At 46.4% G+C, this 21,059-nt stretch overlaps 1 protein-coding gene across 1 annotated transcript in view; it reads left to right on the top strand.

The window, feature by feature from the left end:
- Window positions 1–207: 207 nt before the first annotated feature.
- The window catches only part of Dmrt1 (doublesex and mab-3 related transcription factor 1), a 113,830-nt gene continuing 92,978 nt past the window's right edge, over window positions 208–21,059 (top strand). The window contains exons 1-2 of the mRNA XM_052714096.1: window positions 208–558; window positions 4,703–4,886. Of these exons, the coding sequence (XP_052570056.1) occupies window positions 208–558; window positions 4,703–4,886 (535 nt within the window). The remainder of the gene's footprint in view (window positions 559–4,702; window positions 4,887–21,059) is intronic.

Genomic DNA, 21,059 nt, shown 5'->3' with positions numbered 1-21,059 from the left:
CAATCCTCGGAGGGTTCTGAAAAGTATCTAAAAGTCCTGCGCGAAGCGCGCCAAAAGAAAAAAAAAAAAGGTACAACCCCCCACCCACTTCTCGAGCTCTTCATTTGGACTGCACGTCCATCTGCGGTGCACCCGCCTCCTGGACTCCTTCTAGGGAGCTAAGCGGCCTTGTTGGGTGAATCCGCGAGCAGGAGACGCAGCAGCTCCATGCCTAACGACGATTCATTCAGCAAGCCCTCTACACCGACGGCGGAGGTCCCGCACGCTCCGGGGGCCCCGCCGCAGGGCAAAGCCGGCGGCTACGGTAAAGCGGCCGGGGCGATGGCGGGAGCGGCCGGGGGCTCCGGCGCGGGGGGCAGCGGAGGCGCCTCGGGCTCCGGGCCGTCGGGCCTGGGCTCTGGAAGCAAGAAGTCCCCGAGGCTGCCCAAGTGCGCTCGCTGCAGGAACCACGGCTACGCGTCGCCGCTCAAGGGCCACAAGCGCTTCTGCATGTGGCGGGACTGCCAGTGCAAGAAGTGTAGCCTGATTGCCGAGCGACAACGCGTGATGGCGGCGCAGGTGAGTGCGGGCTCCCGGGGAACGAGGGGCGCAGCCGTCTGCGAGCGAAGTCGCGGGGGGGCCACCGACGGACGCGCGCTAGAGGCCGGCCGCGGCTTCCAGACGCCGGGGGGTGGGGGGCGGTGGAGAGTCGGGGACCCTACTGGCCCAGGAAAAACGGGGCTTCTCTCTACTTGAACCCCGCGGATTCCCGGGGCTCCCGGCGGGGATGCCGGATTTGGGCCGCACACGCGCACCCTCGCCCTCGGGAGCCGAGTGGAACTCCGCTCGGCGTTCCCTCCCTCCTGACCCCGTCTTCCAGCTGAATTTCGGGGTTCGCCACGCACTTGGGCCCCGGGGTCTCTAAGGGCGCTCAGTGAGCAGAGTGGCGAGGTTCCCAGACTCATTAGACCAGGGATGTTGGGGCGTCCGTGCGGACTTCCCGAGATCCAGACGTTGCTTGCAAACTGGTGGGGTTTGCTCCACTGGGGAGGGCTGCCGGCTTTGAACTCCAGTTCCAAGTTGTATGTTGAGGGGTTCGCCCCTCTGGGGGGACTCCCCATAGCCCCGAACCCCACGTTACACAGAGAGTAGCGGGATTCGCTCTCCAGGGGTCCCTGGCTTGGCATCCCGCTTAAGCGGCCCGGCAGGCGGAAGGGTGGCGCGGGAACCAGTTTTCACCCTGGTGGCGCGGGAATGTGCTGCTCCTGGGGCTTTCTGGAAAAGTCCTTGGGGGTGGGCGGGAGCGCAGCGTGTTCGCGCCGCGGTTGGCGCACTTTCCGGGTTCGCCCCGCGGACCCGGGCAAGCGCCTCAGCCATTTTGAGCGGTCTGAAAATGCGAGCATTTACAAACTTGTAGTCCCGACCCAAGTTATCCCAGTTCAGATTACTTTGAAAGTGTTTTAGTCATGCTTAAAAGTTAAAGAAAAAAATTTACAGGTGCAGCGGGAAGATGCCAGCTTGAAGCCCTGTAGATCATTCGTGTTTTTTTTTTTTTTTAAATAGCTTGAACAGCAGGCTAGTAATTTAGCATCTTGACGGAAATAAATGTCGGTATCCTAAAGGATTTTTAGAAAGCAATAATATACATTCTTTCCCCTTAAATGTTGTTTCATCTTCAAGCAGGTTATTTAAAATGAAAAGATACCAAGGAAATGTTTGCTAAAGACGAACTACTTTTGGTTAAGAACATCTTTTGAAAGTGATGTGGATGAGAAGGTTGAACAGAGCTACACAAACCTTAAAGATTATACACCCCGATGGGCGTCATATTTTTAGAATGTCTTAAATTATATATACTTTGGCTTCACATATTGTGAAGTTAAAGAAAAATAGTTTTTTTTTTGTTTCTTAAAAGACATTTTAGCTTAGTCTGTAATGAGTGAAAAGAATATGCTCCATATTACATTGAAAAGCATCACAATGAGATTATGAAACATAAGAACTACTAAATTATACTTGTAGGTAAAAATGATTGTGTGTTTGGTGTGAAGACTATAGTTGGAAGGAGTTTCCTCAAAGGAATAAAATATTTATTCTAGTGGAGATATTAATATTGAATCACCTTGATTAGGGGGCTAATTTTGAGATTGTTAAAAGCCGAGTTAAAAACAAACAAAAAACAATTCAAAATTTCATACAGAATGGGGTATTAGGACTTTCTGCACCAGTGGTATGGTACTATACAAGACATTCTTAAAAATCTAGATAACAGTTGGGTTTTGCTCACTTGTAAATAATTTGAAACAGATATTAAATGTTAAGTTGAAAACAGTTGCATCTTTAATCAGTTGAATAAGCATTTCCTAACAGAGAAGGTGTTTGAAAAGGTATGGTTCATGGCATAGCTAAGCTGTGCATTTGGGGTATGCTAGGGCATCATGGGGTTTGTGTAGGAGTGTCTTGATACACTTCAGAGGTCTGCAGGGGCAGCAGCTTCTTGTCCAAGTCATTGCTGCTCTGTTTCTAAGCCTCTTGGTCAATGTAAAAAACAAAACAAAACAAAACCTCACAACAAACCCCAAGACAAGCTACAAGTGCTTATTTAAGGTCTCACATTCAAAGTCAGAGCTTTCTGTGATTATGAGCAAAAGCTTCCTACATTGATCAGTTAAGTTTGGACAGTAGTTTTTAAAATGTGTTTATTATAGTTGTGGATTGTAAAATTTGGGAGCACAGTGTACAGGTGTGGAGGGCAGAGGACAATTTTGTGAGGTTGGGTCCTTCTTCCCACTTCTAATGTGGGTTGTGGGATTGAACTTGGAACCACAGATTTACTGTAAGAGCATTTACCCGCCTAGCCATGTCTCTTCTGGTCCAGTTAGGGGTTTTGTTTTTTCCAAACTAATGTCCACTGAGCCTGGGGCTTCACACCTGAAGTGAGTACCACTGAGCTACATTCCCAGCCTGTGGAATCCTGCTTTTGAGTTACCATTTTGATTTCACCTTTGCTCTTGACTTTAGGCCTCTGGGGTATCCATAGTTTACCTTCTCTTGTTATATCATCAATGGTCAGTTTCCAGAGAAAGTCTTTTGTTTTTGTTACATGTAGTAAACAAAACACTTGATTTTCTTTCAGCCTTTTTGCGACCCAAATTGTTATTTAAAAGACAAATTGAATAAGGACCACACAGGGTTTAGTAAAAGCCTGCTGCATTCTGTCTCCAGTTCTCGATCCCCTTCCTGCCTGAATCACCTCAGGCCTTTACCTACTCCAGGGACTTGACTTCAAGCTCCACATTCCAGCCCCCTTCTCTCTCCTTAGCTCCAGCCTGCCTTGGGAAACAGGGCTCTTCTGGGGTATCTGAGCAGTCCCTGACTTTCCTGCCCACTCTTCTTCCAGATTGTTCTGCCCTTCCCTTGGCATTTTCAAACCCTGCTCACCCCATTCCTCACAGCTCTGGTAGGATCCTCCTCCTCCTCCTTCTTCCTTTTTTTGTTTTGTTTTGTTTTTTGTTTGTTTGGTTTGGTTTGGTTTTTCAGACAGCGTTTCTCTGTGTAGCTTTGGCCCCTTTCCTGGAACTCACTCTGTAGACCAGGTTGGCCTCGAACTCACAGAGATCCGCCTGCCTCTGCCTCCCGAGTGCTGGGATTAAAGGTGTGTGCCACCACAGCCCGGCTGCTAGGATTCTTCTTGTCCTATGTGGATGCTTACATTTTAAAGATATTTTTCTTTTCAAGGTAGGATCTTGCTGTGTAGCCTAGGCTTGCCTCAAACTCTTGATCCTCCTGCTTCAACCTTCTGAATGCTGGGATTCCTGGCATATGGCACAACACTTAACAACATTTTAAAGATATTTTGATTGGAATTCTTTTCCCATAGGCTTGCTGTGTACGACGTCTCAGTACGTCTCATGGTGTCTAGCACATTTTGTCTTGATGTTGCCTGCTTGTTTGCGTCCCTCCATTTTCTCAGACGTGGTGAGGAACTTGGGTCTAAGCTGAGCTCACTGTCCGATTTTTCCCAGTACACTGACCTTTTACCTGTGTGTTGAGTGAAGGAGTGAAAGGTTTCATTCTCCTTTCTAACCCATCAGAGGTTTTTTGGGGTGTTGAGTCCACTCTACGGTGTTCCCAGTTTGGCATACTTTAGTTACCTAGTGTCTTAGGGTTTCTGTTGCTGCAGTGAAACACTATAACCAAAAAGCAAGTTGGGGAGGAAAGGGTTTGTTTGGCTTACATTTTCACATTGTAGTTCACCATTGCAGGCAGCCAGGACAGGAACTCAAGCAGGGCAGGAAGCTGGAGGCAGAAGCTGATTCAGAGGCCATGGAGGGATTCTGTTTACTGGCTTGCTTCCCCCGGCTTGCTCAGCCTGCTTTCTTAAGAACCCAGGACCCCCTGCCCAGGAGTGGCCCCATTCACAATGGACTGGGCCCTCCCACATCAATCACTGATTAAGGAAATACCCCCGCAGGCTTCCCTGTAGCCCAGCCTTACTGAGGCATTTTTCTCAGTTGGGGCTCCCTCCTTTCCAGTGACTCTAGCTTGTGTCCAGTTGACGTAAAACTAGCCAGCACACCTAGGGAGTCAGGTGACTGGAGAAGTCAGAAATGAGAGTCGCTTAGACCTTCCTCACAGATGTGGAGAACCACAGTAGTTTAGCAAAACTTTGCAGCTGAGTGTATGCTTTGCTGGACGGTGACTCGCTGCCCTGTGCTTCCAGGTGGCCCTGAGAAGACAGCAGGCCCAGGAAGAGGAACTGGGCATCAGCCACCCCATCCCGCTGCCCAGTGCAGCTGAGCTGCTGGTCAAGAGAGAGAATAATGCCAGCAACCCGTGCCTGATGGCTGAGTCCAGCAGCTCGGCCCAGCCTCCACCGGCCAGCAGCCCCACCTCTGCTGCCTCAGGTAATCTGGGGCCTTGGGTTCCCATGGGACTCATATAAAGAAGGAGGGTGGTAGCCATGTAAACAGTCTCAGGACCCTCCTGAGCTCCACCTGACATTTTCTGCCTCCCCCCCCCCCCCGCCCCGCCTTTGGCTGCTTCCCAGGATGCCGTGGCTTCTAGAAGCAAAGTATAAACAGCTTTGACTTGCTGTTCATCAGTGTCAAGAGTTGTAACCATAGAACACCGGGGAGAAATGAGGTGGTTCATGATCATCCCTGTCCATTATGGGGTCCTCCTGGGTGGGAACTTGGGGTCCTTGTTTCCTGGGGCTGGACTTCTCCTCTAACGAGGGACTACCTCCCTTAGGGGAAAGGGTCTGAGAAGGCAAATTCTAGGTTTCACATTTGAATAATGAGAGGGAACATGGGAGGCATGTAGGTCGGCTTGTGTTCTCCCTGTGTGCTGAGTGCTTCCAGGGGCTGTGCGTATGCAAATCCGTCTCCCTGCCTTCCCAGAGTCACTATGAGGTAGGGATAGTAATTCTTTGTAACATGCTTGACAGCTGAGGTAGGAGCGAATTGACTGCTAAATTGATTGGACTAGGAAGTCTAAATCAGTCCCTGTGCCTTCAGAATCCAGTGTTCTCCCTCAACCCCAAAGAACCAAGTAGGTGAGCACTCACTGTCTACCGTGGAAGCCTCCAGCCATGTGTGCTTTAAGAGTATTCTACTGATAGACAATGAGAAAATTGGGTTTCTCCAATGCTCTGGCCACAGTTCAAGTTCTCAGTAGCCACATATGGCCTAGGACTACCACAACGAATAATGTGTTTCTGTCCTTCAAATAGTTGGTAGTGGGGTTTGAGAGTTAAGAGCACTTGCTGCTCTTCCAAAGGACTCAGGTTCAGTTCCCAGCCAGCTCACCTCTACCTGTAACTCCAGCTCCAGAAGATCCAATACCCCTTTCTGGTGTCCATGGCCCCTACGCATGTGGCATTTACACACACACACACACACACACACACACACACACACACACACACATTAAATAGAAAACAGATCATAAAAAGTTGATGGTGTTGGTTTGGAATACAGGGGTACTTAAGAAACCTGCCAGTGTTCTTTTGAGTTCAGGACTTTTTGGCAATAAGAAGTGCTCCCATCTATGGGGCATAGATTTCAAAACCCAGGTGAAGGCTTGAAGCTGAAGACAGTACTGAATCACCACACACACAGGCACAGAGATACACACAGTATACAGACATACATACAGACAAGGTACATAAGCACATACAAATACACATACAGACATATGCATACAAGCACCTCTGTAGGCACACATGTATAGACATACATACATATGCACATGCACACATATACAGACACAAATACATATACCTATAAACAAAAACACATACACACTCATATACCATACATACAAAAAGAGGCTCACACACCCATACACACATTCGTACACACATACAGATGCACTGCACATATACTATTCACACATTCAAACACACTGTTAGATGCAGATACACCTACACACATACAGACACATAAACACAATCACACAGGTATGCACATACACGCATTTACACACGCTCATACGGAGACACACAGGCACATACTATGCTCACACATAAACATAGACTGTGCTTTCCTGTATCTATGTATTTGTGACAAAGTTTAGTTTGTAAATTAGGTATAGCAAGATATTAGTAACAGCTAATAACTGGGGTGATTGTAACAGCATATTTATAATAAAATCATTTAAAATTTAGGGTTTATTTATTTCTGCAACTTTCCATTTAATACTTCGGGGCCATTCTTGATCTCAGGTAAGTGAAACCCCAGCCAAAGAAACTCTGGGAAAGGGGGAGCTACTGTGCATAACTACAAGTCACAGCATATCTTGAGGGAAACCCAACCTTGCACCGTGTGCCACCGTAATCAGGCTTTCATGAGTCACCGTTTGCTGGGCTTAACCATCGCGATAGCATGACTCAGCCCCGTGCCGGTAGTTGCTCAGGTTCTCTGGGCTTCTTCTTTTCCTCTCTCAAAAAATGAGAGGGTTCCTGGTGTGTGGGGGGTGTCTTCCCATGAGCCCTGGCTGTAAAGGATAAGGTAAGCACGCCTCCAGGAAGCAGGTATGTGTCTCTGTCACTGCAGATGGTTGAATTAACAAAGGAGAAGGTACCAATGCCCCGAATGTATGGTGATGGGAGTACATCCCTAGGAATAAAGGGCATGGGAGGTACAGTAATGTGTTTATCCCCCAGCTACTGAAGCTACAGTTTAGGGTGTGTGCTGACTGGGAGCTGCAGGGTGAGGCTGTGCTTCTGTTGAGAGTTGTGGGATCACTGCATGTCAGTAGCCTAGGAAAAGACAGTCTGACATCTGATTTCTATAGGAAGAGTGTTGTTTTCTGACAGTTTTGGCACTGATACTTAAAATATACATATCAGCTGGGCGGTGGTGGTGCACGCCTTTAATCGCAGCACTCAGGAGGCAGAGCCAGGCGGATCTCTGTGAGTTCGAGGCCAGCCTGGTATACAGAGCGAGATCCAGGACAGGAACCAAGACTACATGGAGAAACCCTGTCTCGAAACACAAAAACAAACAAACAAAAAAACCCCAAACAAACAAACAAAATACGGCACAAACCAAAACAGCACTGTTTTTCGTTGGCTTTGATGCACACAGTACATCCTTAGAATAGTGTCTGAACTTGACTCTTCATAGGACCAGAGAAGGTCTGGCAGGGTTTGTTCACGTGGTGGTGGGAGTTACAGGAAGGAGCAGAAGAAAGGAGTCAGGGCCAAGGAGGACCCCAACCCGATTCCCGTTTTGTCTCAGGAGCTGACAAACCTCAGGGTCCTGTTGGCATCTTAGAGCATCAAGCAAAGGGAAGAGGAACGTTTGGGCCCGTGTGTGTTGTGCTCATTCACTGGGCACCAAGTCGGGGCCAGGCGTGGCCTGGAGGCCCACTTTGCCTTCCCAGGGAGGACAGACTCCCCACCAGCCAGTTCAGCTCTGCAGAGGGGAGCTTCAATGGTCTCCTTCACAAAACTGCCTGAGACTTCTGCGTCGCAATTGATGACTCCTAGACCAAGTCAGGATACGAGTATCAGGGAGATGGAGATGGGAGCAGAATTATTAAACTACTGCGTCAAGAGGGAGGAGAGAGAGTAAGCAGACAGACAGTCTCGAAGCTTTTAGGCAGCACGTGGAAAGCCACCCTCTTAGGTAGCTTGTTACCAGCAAACACGTAGCTTATATTGTAGAGATTCATTTGAAATGGCTTTTAACTCAGGCAGGCAAGTGGTAGATAGTGGTCTGGTGAGATGGCTTAATGGTTCAAATGGCTTTGCCACGCGAGCCTGACCCGAGTCCCTGAACCCACAGTGGAAGGAGAGAATTGATTCTTTAATATTGTCCTCTGATTCCACACGAGTTGTAGCATGCATGCACTTGCAGTCAAACACACACACACACACACACACACACACACACACACACACACACGCTAGTCTCTGGCTTACACAAACATATACACACACATACCAGCCTCTGGCTTATACACACAAATATACACACACCAGCCTCTGGCTTACACACATAAACACACACACACACACACACACACACACACACCCCCAGCCTCTGGCTTACATATACACACACACACACACACACACACACACACACACACACACACACTGAAAAAAATGTCTTCAGTGAAAGATCATTGTTCTTTGAGTCCAGCCTGAAGTTCCCATGCATCATTCCAGTAAAACTTGCTGCAAGTAAAAGATTGACCCTTATTATATACATGAGTATAATGCTTGCACATAGCCTTTTTACTTACTACAGCTTGGAATTCTTCAAGACTTATTTTATTTTTAATTATATATATGTATATATACATACACATACATATGTGTATATATATGTGTGTATATACACACACACATACACATATGTATATATATGGATGGGGGTGCATATGAGTACAGAAACCCAAGGAGGCCAGAAGCATCCATTCCCCCCCCACACACACACACTGGAAGTGGAGTCACAGGCAATTGTGAGCTTCCTGGTGTGGGGACTGAACTCTGGCCCTCCCTCTGCAAGAGCATAGGTGCTCTTAATCACTGAGCCATATCTCCAGCCCAGTTTGGAATTATTATTTTTTTAAGAAAATTTTTTATTCATTTTACATACCAACCACAGATCCCATTCTCATCCTCCTCCCAACCCCCCCCCCCCAGCTTTCCCTTCTCCAGACCACCCCCTCACCCCCCACCCCGTCCTCTCTTCTGAAAGGGTAAGGCCTCCCATGGGGAGTCAGCAGAGCCTGGTACATTCAGTTGAGGCAGGACTAAGCCCTTCCCCCTGCATCAAGGCTGAGCAAGGCATCCAACCATAGGTAATGGGCTCCAAAAAAACGAGCTCATGCACCAGGGATGGATCCTGGTCTCACTGCCAGGGGCCCCTCCTACAGACCACAGCTTGGAATTCTTAATGGCTTAGTGTTTCGTTATACAGATATGGGAGGGCAGAGTTGGAAGTGATTTTAGTAACCAACACAAGTGGTAGGCATGGTGCTGGCGCAGTAAAATCTGCCAGCCCGGCTCCCTAGGGGCCTGGAACTAAACTCTTGCATCTGCATGGCCTCTCCCTTGGTGAAATAAAGTGGGCTTTTTTTTTTTTTTTTTGTCCTTGAATCTCAGTTATCTTCTTTTGGCTCCTTAAAATGCCAAATGTGAGTAAGAGAGCTGGAGAATTATTGTCGAGGCTGTCAGCTGAGTTTTAAGGACACTTCAAAGGAACTGGTGTGCCAGGCTGAGCTTCTCTGAGGAGCTGAGGCCTATACACAGGACAGGATGTACCTCAGGAGATGATCTCCGCAGTTAGTCAAGGACTGGCTAAGACCAACCACAGGTTGGACAACATGGCCCTCAAGGAATGGCGCTAAGATTCTTGCTATTTCGGGCGGGGATTAGCATAAAAATAGCCTTTTGAATAAATTCCCTGTTCATTATTGGTTCTTAGGCCAGCAGGTACACCACTGATTGGCAAACAGCTCCTTCCCGGGTTTTGATGCACCCAGGGAAAGAACATTTTGGTGGGGGGTGCTTTAAAGGACAGTGACTTAAAAATAGTAATCCAGCATTTTCCCCCTATGATTTCATCTTTTGAATTTTAGCGTCAATTGAAAATTTTCCTAAGTTTTCAGCCAGTGCTTCTTTTCCCTTTAACTTCCTGTGTCTGTGGACACTGTTTTACCCACAGCACTCCTGAGCCCTGCACAGCTCTGCTCCTGTGTCTGTGGACACTGTTTTACCCACAGCACTCCTGAACCCTGCATAGCTCGGCTCCTCCTGTGTCTGTGGAACTGTTTTACCCACGACATTCCCTGAACCCTGCACAGCTTGGCTCCTTTCTTTACTGCACAGCTGTCAGATAAAGGGCTGCATTGTAGAGCGCTGGGTTCTGCATGCATGGCCTTTGTGAGGACCTGAATGTTATCTCTCCTGGGCTCTCCCTTCTGGAGCAGCCTGGACTTCCATCCACACACATACTCACCCTCCCCCAGATCAAGCTCCACCCTACTGTCTGGGGCTCTCTCAGGCAACTCCTGCTTGTATGGAGCTCAGTGGCCTGGATTTACTCCCCTTTCCCAGTTGGGCCACCTGGGCCTGTGTAGAAAGGACCCTTCTGCACTTCTCTTCAGCCACTGGCTTGGAGAGCACACAGCAGACCTAAACCATAGCCGTGTGAATATGGAGTGACCAGTACACATTTTCCAGAAAGGGCTCGTGATTTAGCGAGTAAAGACAAGGGATTATTTACATTTTTTCTTTCTTTAGAAAAATAGACTTTTTCTTAAAGGGTAGTTTTTTGTTTGCCCCAAGATGGAGAGGATGGCATAGAGATTTTCATATATCCTTTGGCCCTTCACAAACATAGGCTTCCCCATGATAGCTGAATCTCCTGTTGAAGTAGTGGCTTGTTAATGAACCTGTACCGTGAGGTGACATCCCCATCACCCAGGATCCATGATACATGTTCAGACCCACTCATGGTACCTTACATTCTATGGATTTCAACAGATGTGTATCCATCATTACATTATTTTATACAATGTATTTTTCATTGTTAACCTTACAGAAATTGAAAATAACATTTCAATTTTTTTATCTGCAGTTTTTCAACTTGGTAAGGAGGCAAGCATTCCATTCAGATGGCTGTAACAGCAACTCAAACAAACTGGATAGGGAGCTCATCTTTAAAGATTGGAGATTTGAATAAGATAGATGTTATACGGATGTAGGACCACTCTCAGTAGAAAATGGAATCGGAAATGATATTAAGTAGTTAAAAGCCTTCAAGAAAAAAACATCTCAAATTTTACTTTCATAGTCAAAGAGATTTCCAAATTTTCCACCAAAACAAAGTTCATTAAATGGATGCTGAATTGAAAGAAAACACTAGATGGTGGTGTCCTGTTACCATAAACAGGCTCAGTTGCTTTTGTTTAGGGCCAGTCTGCTTCCATGTCACATCTGACAACTGTATTGTGTAACTGGAGAGTTTTCTCTCCGGGTCCCACCGAGCCCCGGCAGTCCGACAGCCCACTTATAAAATAAACACACAGACGCTTATATTGTTTAAACTGTTTAGCCTAATGGCTCAGGTTTCTAGCTATCTAGTTCTTAACATCTTAAATTAATCCATTTCTATAAATCTATACCTTGCCACGTGGCTCGTGGTTTACCAGCATCTTCACATGCTGCTTGTCATGGCGGCTGGCAGTGTCTCCTTCCGCCTTCCTGTTCTTTCAATTCTCCTCTCTGTTAGTCCCGTCTATACTTCCTGCCTGGCTACTGGCCAATCAGTGTTTTTATTTATTGACCAATCAGAGCAACACATTTGACATCCTACAGCAGTATTGCCTTCATGGGAATTCTCTGGGTAGTATTTTAGTACAGTTCTAACTATAACCTCCAGAGATGGTAGCCTATCACTCTGCCTTTAAAGTCATGAAACATGTAAATACAGAATTGAAGGTCACAAGTAAATTTTATGGCAATATATAAAACACATAAGAATTTTAGCTGGTGCATACCTGTCTCTGGAAAAAAAAAAAAGCCCATGGGCAAGGATTGCATCCACTAATTTTATCCTGCTGTGCACGGTATGGTATCTGGCTTTATGGTCAATAGTCAGCAAACCTTTCTAGAATGAATCAGTAAGTGGTGATTAAGTTGTGTTTTGAAACATGAGTGACCATGGACTCACCTACAGACATCAGGGTAAAAACACTGACTTCCATAGAATGTAAAAATTTGTTAAGTGGTTGACATTTTAGGGCTGGTGAGATACTTAGCAGGTAAAGGCACTTGCTGCCAAGCCTGATGACCAACCTTGGTCTCAACAAGTCTCGCTCGTACAAACCCTCCTCTTTCTTGCCAATTGGACTCCTGGAGCTCCAGGCAGTGGGACCGGGACCCGTCCTCAGTGCATGAGCTGGCTGTTTGGAACCTGGGGCTTATACAGGGACACTTGGCTCAGCCTGGGAGGAGGGGACTGGATCTGCCTGGACTGAATCTACCAAGTTGAACTCAATCCCCAGGGGAGTCTTTGCCCTGGAGGAGATGGGAATGGGGGGATGGGCTGGGGGGAAGGTGGGGGGCCGGGGGGGGGGGGAGAGAACAAGGGAATCCGTGGCTGATATGTAAAATTAAATTAAATTATAAAATAAAATTTTAAAAAAAAGAAACTCTCTTCCCAGGTGATTCTAGGTTTTGTCAAGGTGACAGTTAAGCTAAATGTCACATCAGCTGGGCTATCTTTCTAGCTCCTCGAATTAATTTCTTAATAGATTAAGAAAAAAAATCATGTGCTATATAATTCACTCATTTAAAGCATAAATTACGTATTTTAAATAAATTAACAGGGTAGTGAAATAATCAAACTATCTAATTAGTGGGTGCTCCCCATCCATTCCCTACCCCAGTTTCTGGGTATCCACTAACTTACTTTTGTCTCCACAGATTAGCTTATTTTGGACATTTCATATATTGTCATGAAATAAGATGTGTGACTGTGTGTTTCTTTTCCCATACGTTTGCCTGTTACTTACAAGGCTTATCCATGTTGTGGCATGGATTTATTCTTATTCCTTTAACTTCTATTTGATATCCCACTGTATGGGTTTTACCTACATTTTGTTTTTCTGTGTATCAGTTGATGGACATCTGGACTGCTTACACATTTTAGCAATTAAGAGCAGTGCTGCTATGAGTATTTGAGTGCACAGGTTCTGTTTAAAGGTGTGTCTCATTCTCTTGGTTGTCCACTAAGGAGTAGGTTGCTGAGTCTCAGGGTGACTCCATGCCTGACGTTTTGAAGACTTGCTAGGCTTTTCTGTAGAGGTGCACTATAACGTTCCCACCAGCAGCGGATAAAGAATGCAAAGCTTCAAACTTCAGTCTTTAAAGAGATAAACTAGGTCTGGTGGCCTAGGCCTACAGTTTTGAAGTTGTTTGGTAGAGTGAGGAGCTGGCGAGGGATGATGGTGAAGGAGTTCTAGGCCAGCGTTGGTGGTTTAGCAAGGTCCTGTTTTTAATTTTTTTTTTCCCAAAAAGGGACTGAGGCTGTAGCTCAGTAGGGGAGCATTTACTTAACATGTGCATGTATAAGCCTTGTGTTGATTTCTAGTCCTATGACATAATGACAATAGTAATAATAATAATAATAATAATAATAATAATAATAATAATAACAAAGATAAGGTGCCTTTCTCCTGGCAGGCATGGGAGGTGCTCAACCCAGCTTGTGTCTCTCTGAGGACCTGAGAGTTGGTGAAATGGATAGCTGTCCTTCATGTTATCTCTGGAAAAGGTTTGATTACAGGGACCCGGAGTCTCCTGCCGGTGTTGGAGAGCTTTTTCTGGACGGTGGCACCAGCTCTGCTCAGCTGGTGGAGTCTTACCGGTGTTGGACAGGAAACCTGTGGAAGGCCAGAGGCTCCTCCTCTACCACCAGTTTCCCTCGCCTGCCTCAGTTGCCCTGGAGTCCTTGGACCATGTATCCCGTTATCACTAGCTGAAGGCTCCTGCTTGCCCTCTCAACTTCATGCTTCTCTTTAGGTCTTGCGAATGCCTTTTTGTTCTGCTTTTATTAACTAACTTAAAAAAGTCTCTTATCACAAACTACACTGCAATTTAAGCTGTGCTACTATAATTAATTGCGATTTTTGTGTGCGTATGTCCCATGTGTCACGGTGTGCATACCCTGGTGTGTGCCAGAGGACAACTTCGGGTGTTGGTGGTGCCTTCCATCTTGTTTGAGGCAGGGCCTCTTGTTTGTCCCTGATTACGCCAGGCTAGCTGGCCCTGTGAGCTTCTGGGGACTCCTCGGCCTTCCTCCGCTGTCATACTGTGGGAACACTGGGATTACATATGTTGCTGCTGTGCCCAGCTTTACGTGCCTTCTGGGGATCCGAACTCAGGTCTTCATACTTGTGTAACAAGTACTTTACCCACTGAGCCATCTCTCCAGTCCCTGATTAACTCTTTATTTGGCGTATTCAGCTCTCACCACCATCCATCTCCAGGACTTCTCACACCAGAACTGTTCTCATTAGACAGTAGCCTTCTGCTCCCCCTGTTTGCTAAGTTGAGTGTGGGAAGCCTCGTGGACCAGCTCCCCTTCCTTCCCAGCATCACAGACTGAAATCACCTGTAAACTGTCCGTGTGTTAAGACACTCTGAATCCCTTCCAGCATCCATTTTCTTCCTTCTCGGTCCCCAGTGTCGCTGCCCTGCTGCTTTCTCTCTTTTTCCTGGGTATGTTCTGTTTATGTATTCCTCTGGGGGAGCGGAGACTCGGGGATCTCTCAGAGAGCAGGTGTGTGCGCTGTGGGGGAAGGTGAACTCAGGCAGTGGTAAATGTCATACCTTGGTCAGATGAGCTGGACTCGGCCTAGGCATGCAGGCAGTCACCCACGAAGGAAGGGAAGAAGATTTGGAGTCTGTGGCCCTCCGTGAATCTAATTAGCTCTTTGTTAGGCTGACACCCTTTTGTGGCTCTCACAGACTGATGCAAGGGTGGTGCTGCAGTTCTGCCTGGGTCTGAGGTAGCTGCTCTTCACTTGACAAAAAAAAAAAAAAAAAGTGAAATTCACAGGCTGTTTTTGACTCCCTCGTGAAAATTCACATTAATATCGATCGCTGTTGCTGAACAAATGACATTGCAAACCAAGTTTGCTCTAGTCTCTCAGGCCTGAGGACTGACTTCAGAATAGCTAATCTGGTCTTAGTTTACAGGCACCGAATATGCTTTCCAGAACAAAATGGGTAAGTGACTTTTATTTATTTATTTATTTATTTATTTATTTATTTATTTATTTATTTTTTTTTGGTTTTTCGAGACAGGGTTTCTCTGTGTAGCTTTGCGCCTCTCCTGGAACTCACTTGGTAGCCCAGGCTGGCCTCGAACTCACAGAGATCCACCTGGCTCTGCCTCCCGAGTGCTGGGATTGAAGGCGTGCGCCACCACCGCCCGGCGGTAAGTGACTTTTAGAGTAGATTGTAAATAGCTGGCTTGTTGTCAGAAGAACATATTGATTCAGTGTTATAGCAGGTTTTCTGGTGTGTATTGGCAGTAAGAATTCTTAGCTATTGCTTCATCCAGCCACATGTCAGGCCAGTTCATTGTGCACTAACACATGGCTTTCAGTATTGATTTCCACAGTTATTCCCTCTTTCTGTACTTTCCCTTAACTTTGAGCTCAAGGTGTGTGTGTGTGGGGGGGGGGGGATGTCTGAAACACACAGGCTATGCATCAAATCAGTGGGGTGGACTGTATTCACGAAGCACCAATAAGTGTTTGCTAAAGTGAATTCTTACCTGCCGAGTCTGCCATCTGAGCAGATTTCTCCTCTTCTCTGCCTTCTTCAGGTTTCTCCATTTTACTTTTTTTTTTTTTTTTTTTTTTGGTTTTTCGAGACAGGGTTTCTCTGTGTAGCTTTGCGCCTCTCCTGGAACTCACTTGGTAGCCCAGGCTGGCCTCGAACTCACAGAGATCCGCCTGGCTCTGCCTCCCGAGTGCTGGGATTAAAGGCGTGCGCCACCACCGCCCGGCCCATTTTACTTATTTAATGACTATTCATTGAGCAGGCTGTGTTCTAAGTGTGTGATATGTATATAGCTTTGCAAGAAACATGGATCTCTCATTGATCTTATTTTTTCCAGGGGTGGAATAGTCGGTAAATAAGTTACATCCTTGAGATATTTTCAGGAAGGGGTGTTGTGAAGAGAAGGGTATGGGAGGGGTGGGGTGGATGGTGTCCTAGCTGTTCAGATAGTGTGGTCCAGGCAGAAACGCCTCTGAGAAAGATGAGTTGGAGCTAGTCCTCAGTGATAATGAGTTGTTCCAGCCAGGGTCTTTGGGGAAGCTCTTAAGATGGAGGAGAAAGCAAGGGGAAATTGCTTACAGCAGGCAGGCGGCCAGTGTCTGCAGTGGCTTGAACAGGGTGACATTAGTGGACCTGCATCACCCTGGGCTGTGTAGGCCAGCGGGGGTGGGAGGGTGGGATTTTATTAGACCGCCATGGGCAGTCACTGGAGTGTTGAAGCAGCGAGCGTGTGGCCTGATTTACTTTCATCTAAGATTTCTGCTGCTGAGTGTGCCTACAGGAGCCAAATGGGAGGGAGCACAGGTTTATGGGAAGGCTCAGTGGGAGCTGCGTGGACAGGTGGTGGCGGTAGAAGCAGGAAGCATGGGACTGGAGGTTGTTTGGGAGGTAAGGTTACCTGTCATTTGGGTGGCTGTGATGGGAGGGTGGCACTCCCTCCAGACAGTGGCTACCACAGTGGCTCCAGAATTAATCTCTGCCCGGGGTCCTCTGCCAGACTGAATGGTGAACAGTTATATTTCAGCTTGGTTGGAAGAATGAAGGGACCTTAGAGGCTAGAGGTAGTGGAACTTTCCCCTGATCCTGGCATTGACTGAGGCAGAAAGATCACAAACTGGAGACCAGCCTGAGTTACATAGAGAAACCCTCTTTATTTCTAAAAAAGGGGAAAGTGTATCCTAGAGAGATGGGTCTGTGATGAAGAGCATGTTCTGTTCTTGCGAGGATCGGAGTTCAGCTCGCAGCACCTGTGTGAGGTGTCTCATCACATACACATATCCTCTCCCCCCACATACACATAATTAACTTTTTTAAAAGGAAAAAGTGCACTCCCTAATCTCAATGTAGGGACGATGTTAACTTTTGAATGCCGACAGGGATTTGGTAGACACGATTAAGCAAAGACCTGCGGGGAGAGAGGATCCTGGGTTTTCTGGGATCTGATCACACGAACCCTTAAGAGTAGAGTGCTTTCCTGGCTGTCCCAGATATGCCGAACAAAAGATGACACACTTGATTTATGTGGCCTGAAGGTGACAGCTTTCAAGATAGAAGCTACAGGAGAGGCTGGAGCAGCAGAGGCTTGGAACACCCCCTCAGCCAACAATATGTTTTAAGTATCATTCGAATTTTTTTTTTTTTCAGTGAACCATCCATGCCTGTCCTTTGCGCATTTCTCATTTGTATCTCTCCTCTTAGCAAACTGAAGTTTCCTACAGGTTATAAAAATTGACCCTATGTGGTAAGAGTTACAATATCCCCCACTACTTGGTGTCCTAAACAATGAAAGCACGTTAAGATTGGCCCCGTAGAGAACCGAGACAAGAGGCGCCATAGAACTGAGCATTCTGAAGGGCAAGCAAAGGACCAGAAGATGCAGCTTCCTTTTTCATTTTTAAAGATTTATTTCATGTGTGTACCATGTGCACGTAGAGACTGCTGAGTCCAAAAGAGGGTGTTGGATTCTCTGGAACCGGAGTTATAGATGATTGTGAGCCGCCATGTGGATTCTGGGAATTGAACCGGATCCTCTGCAAGAACAGCCAGTGCTCTTAACCGCTGAGCCATCTCTCCAGCCCTCCACCATTGGGCCATTTTAGCCAGGCCAGTGAAAATGGCCAAGACAGGCTACAGCAGTATGCTCTTTGTTTTCTTGTGTTGGGTTTTTAAATCCAGCTTCAGCTGCTAGTTTAGTTTTAGCCACAGCAGATTAAAAGTTAAGTTAAAGGTGTCAGTCAGTGACTGAGTCATTTCACAGCCCTGGTCTAGACCAGTGGTTCTCACCCTTCCTAATGCTGAGACCCTTGAATACAGCTTCTCATGCCGTGGTGACCCCCAATCATAAAATCATTTCATTGCTACTTCATGACTGTAATTTTGCCACTGTTAGGAATTGTAATGTAAATATCTGATGTTCAAAGTTTCAATGCTACTGTTTGGTATGTAGTAAACTATGGCACATCCACTCTGAGGAGTGAGTAGATGCACAGCTGTGTCTAAGTGGCCTACAGGATTGGTTTCACATCCCCCACCCCATATAAAATTCCCATTTCAATTAACCTAATCAACATAATCCTTCGTATGTATGCCCAGAGGCCCATCATCTCCCAGGCGATTCTAGAGCTCCTCCAGTGATGGTTTAGATTAACCACAGTACTCTCAGTACTTTGGAGTCTTTTCTAGAGGGCTCACAATAACCGATACCATGTAAATGCTGTATAAATAGTTGTAATCATGGCCTGGGGTGTCGCTTGAATGCTTGCTTGTGTACAAGGTCTGGGTTCATTCCAAGTACTCCAAGAAAGAGTTATTTTTTTGATATTGATTAGGGAATAATGACAAGGAAATAGCCCTGACTATGTATAGTCAGTCCAGAGGCAACACTCGGGCAGTACCACAGAGCTGGTGAAGGACGTATGAAGCAAGGAACTGAGCGTAGGAGAGAGCTAGTATCTGCAAAGTAGAGGAAGTCCAGAACATTGACGACTTCATGTGGATTCAGCATAATAATTTTGGAGATTTGGGTAATTTTTTAAATTACCTGTTTCAGTTGAAGTTGGTTGGCTCCTCAATTGCAGATCCTGAAAAGGGGTGGTAACTATCACCTAGTCAGCTGTTCTGATTGTAGAGACTAACCTTACTCTTACTAGGCAGTCATTCAGCTGTTTTGAAGTCGGTTTTTCATTCATATGGAAGGAATGTGGTCATTAGTGTGGCAAACAATGCCAGATGCAGGACCTGGCCCCTCTCTGAGAACAGCATAGGGTAGTAAACACTTGATCGAAGGTCTTGAATACTGAAGATACTCAGGAAAAGAATTTTGCTGCTATTTTGATAAATTTTTATCTGGAGAGGAAGATCTATCATCATTGGAAGGATCTAAGATATGATTCTAAAGGCCTTCTTATCCCTCTGATTGGGAAAGGCCACTTCATTGGTTTGTATATTCATTTCTTCACTTGCAAAGTGAAAACAATAACTATGCCTCCTGGGTTTGTTAGCACACCTATATTTTCCACAAGATACCTAGGATGTGCCATTTTCACCAAATATGATATAGCTGTGAGAAGACAAGTTTGCAGACTGTGATGAAGTTTAGAGCAAGACCTAGAACACACGCTTCAGATGAGTTCTTGCTGTGGGCAGCTGAATGAGCATGATTGTGGTCTACCATGTAGCCATAAGCTGGTTTTTGTCAAAGTTAGGCTGCATGACAGGGCTGGAGAGATGGCTTAGTGGTTAAGGGCACTGGCTACTCTTCCAGAGGACCCAGGTTCAACCTCCAGCACCCACATGGTGGCTCACAACCATCTGTAACTCTAGTTCCAAGGAATCGAATGCCATCTTCTAGCATCCACGGGCAGTGCAGGCAAAAAGAATTGTACAGAGAAAATAAAAACAAGTAAGTCAAAAACCAAATGTAAAACATGAAGCTGCCTGAGCGGTAACCATTATATTCCTAGGTAAGGAATATACACCTTCCAAGTCTCTCCACACTCCATCACATCCAACTATACTTAAAAGTATTAGGTCCTCACATTAAAATGGAAGTCCGCTTCTCCCTTTCTGTGCCCGTGCCTTTGTTTCTTGTCAACTTCACTGATAATGTGTGGTGTTAGCCATCTTGTATCCTTTCTGTTGACCAGCCACACGGCTCAGGATTCTGAGGTTTGGGGGTTAGCTTTAGCATATGGGGGGGGGGAGTACTTCATGCCCTTGCTGGCCTCACAGCTGAGATTGGAAGGCACACATTAGAAGCAGGGCCTCCTCCAGATGTGCTGCGGGCGGGGGACAGAGTCACTGTCAAGAAGAAATGTGGAGAAACCGAATGGGGTATGTCGCAGTGTTTTCCCTGAGAAAGGGGCTGTTTCCTTGGCAGCCTGGCTGTGAGCTAATTTTGTATCGTTTTAGGAGTTTTCTTTTTATCACTTGCAAAACTGGGGTTTATTTGCAAATAAACAGTGTTAGTTTTTCTTTCCATTAAGGCCAAACAAAGCAGAAGAGGGTCTCACGGATGCTTTTCAGCGAATGCAGCGCTACCAAAGGCAGGAGGTGGGCTGGAGTTAACAGGCAGAACTAGTGGACAGCACGTCTGATTTCTCATTAGCAGGAGTGGACCTTCCCCCGGCATCCTACCCCGGGAGCTGCTCGCTTGAAGCGCCCATCGCCCATCGTTCCCTTATCACTCTCTCCTGAGTTATCTTAGAGATGAAGTTATGAGTTATTGGAGAAAAGGAGTTCAGAGGCACATCAAAGTGCGTGTGTGCGTGTGCGTGCGTGTGTGTGCGTGTGTGTGTGTGTGTGATTGGATAAGAGGTCGTATTGGTTGGGGCTGTTAGCTTTGGGTACGCTGTCTTCATCATGAAGCACCTGGCTTTGTTTTTCTCTAAAAGATGTAGATAAACTAGGGCGAATCCAGGAGAAGGGCAACAAAAATGATGTACGACTCAGAGGGAAGGAGAATAACAGTCTATAAATATTTGAAAGGTAATATAAAAGAGGGAGAGAGATTATTTACAGCAGTGGAGGGGATTTTGACAGGGAACAAAAGCTTGCATCGAGAAGCAGTGGGAAATTGAATAGGGCCCGGAGGAAAAAAAACACACACAAGAAAACAAAGCTGAAGAAGTGTGATTAAGCAAAGAAATGTCATTCCCATACTAGTGTTTGTTGCCAGGAGCCAGGATGGCAGGAAGAAGTGATGGTCTCGAACCGAGGACGCACACGGTGTGAATCACACTTTCCTAATTCTGTTGCCTTCATT

This window comes from Peromyscus californicus, unplaced genomic scaffold (genome assembly GCF_007827085.1).
Source record: "Peromyscus californicus insignis strain IS unplaced genomic scaffold, ASM782708v3 Scaffold_4__1_contigs__length_199733344, whole genome shotgun sequence".
Taxonomy (NCBI): Eukaryota; Metazoa; Chordata; class Mammalia; order Rodentia; family Cricetidae; genus Peromyscus; species Peromyscus californicus.
The sequence above is the reverse complement of the archived record's forward strand: the minus strand, read 5'-3'. Positions and strand labels throughout refer to the sequence as shown.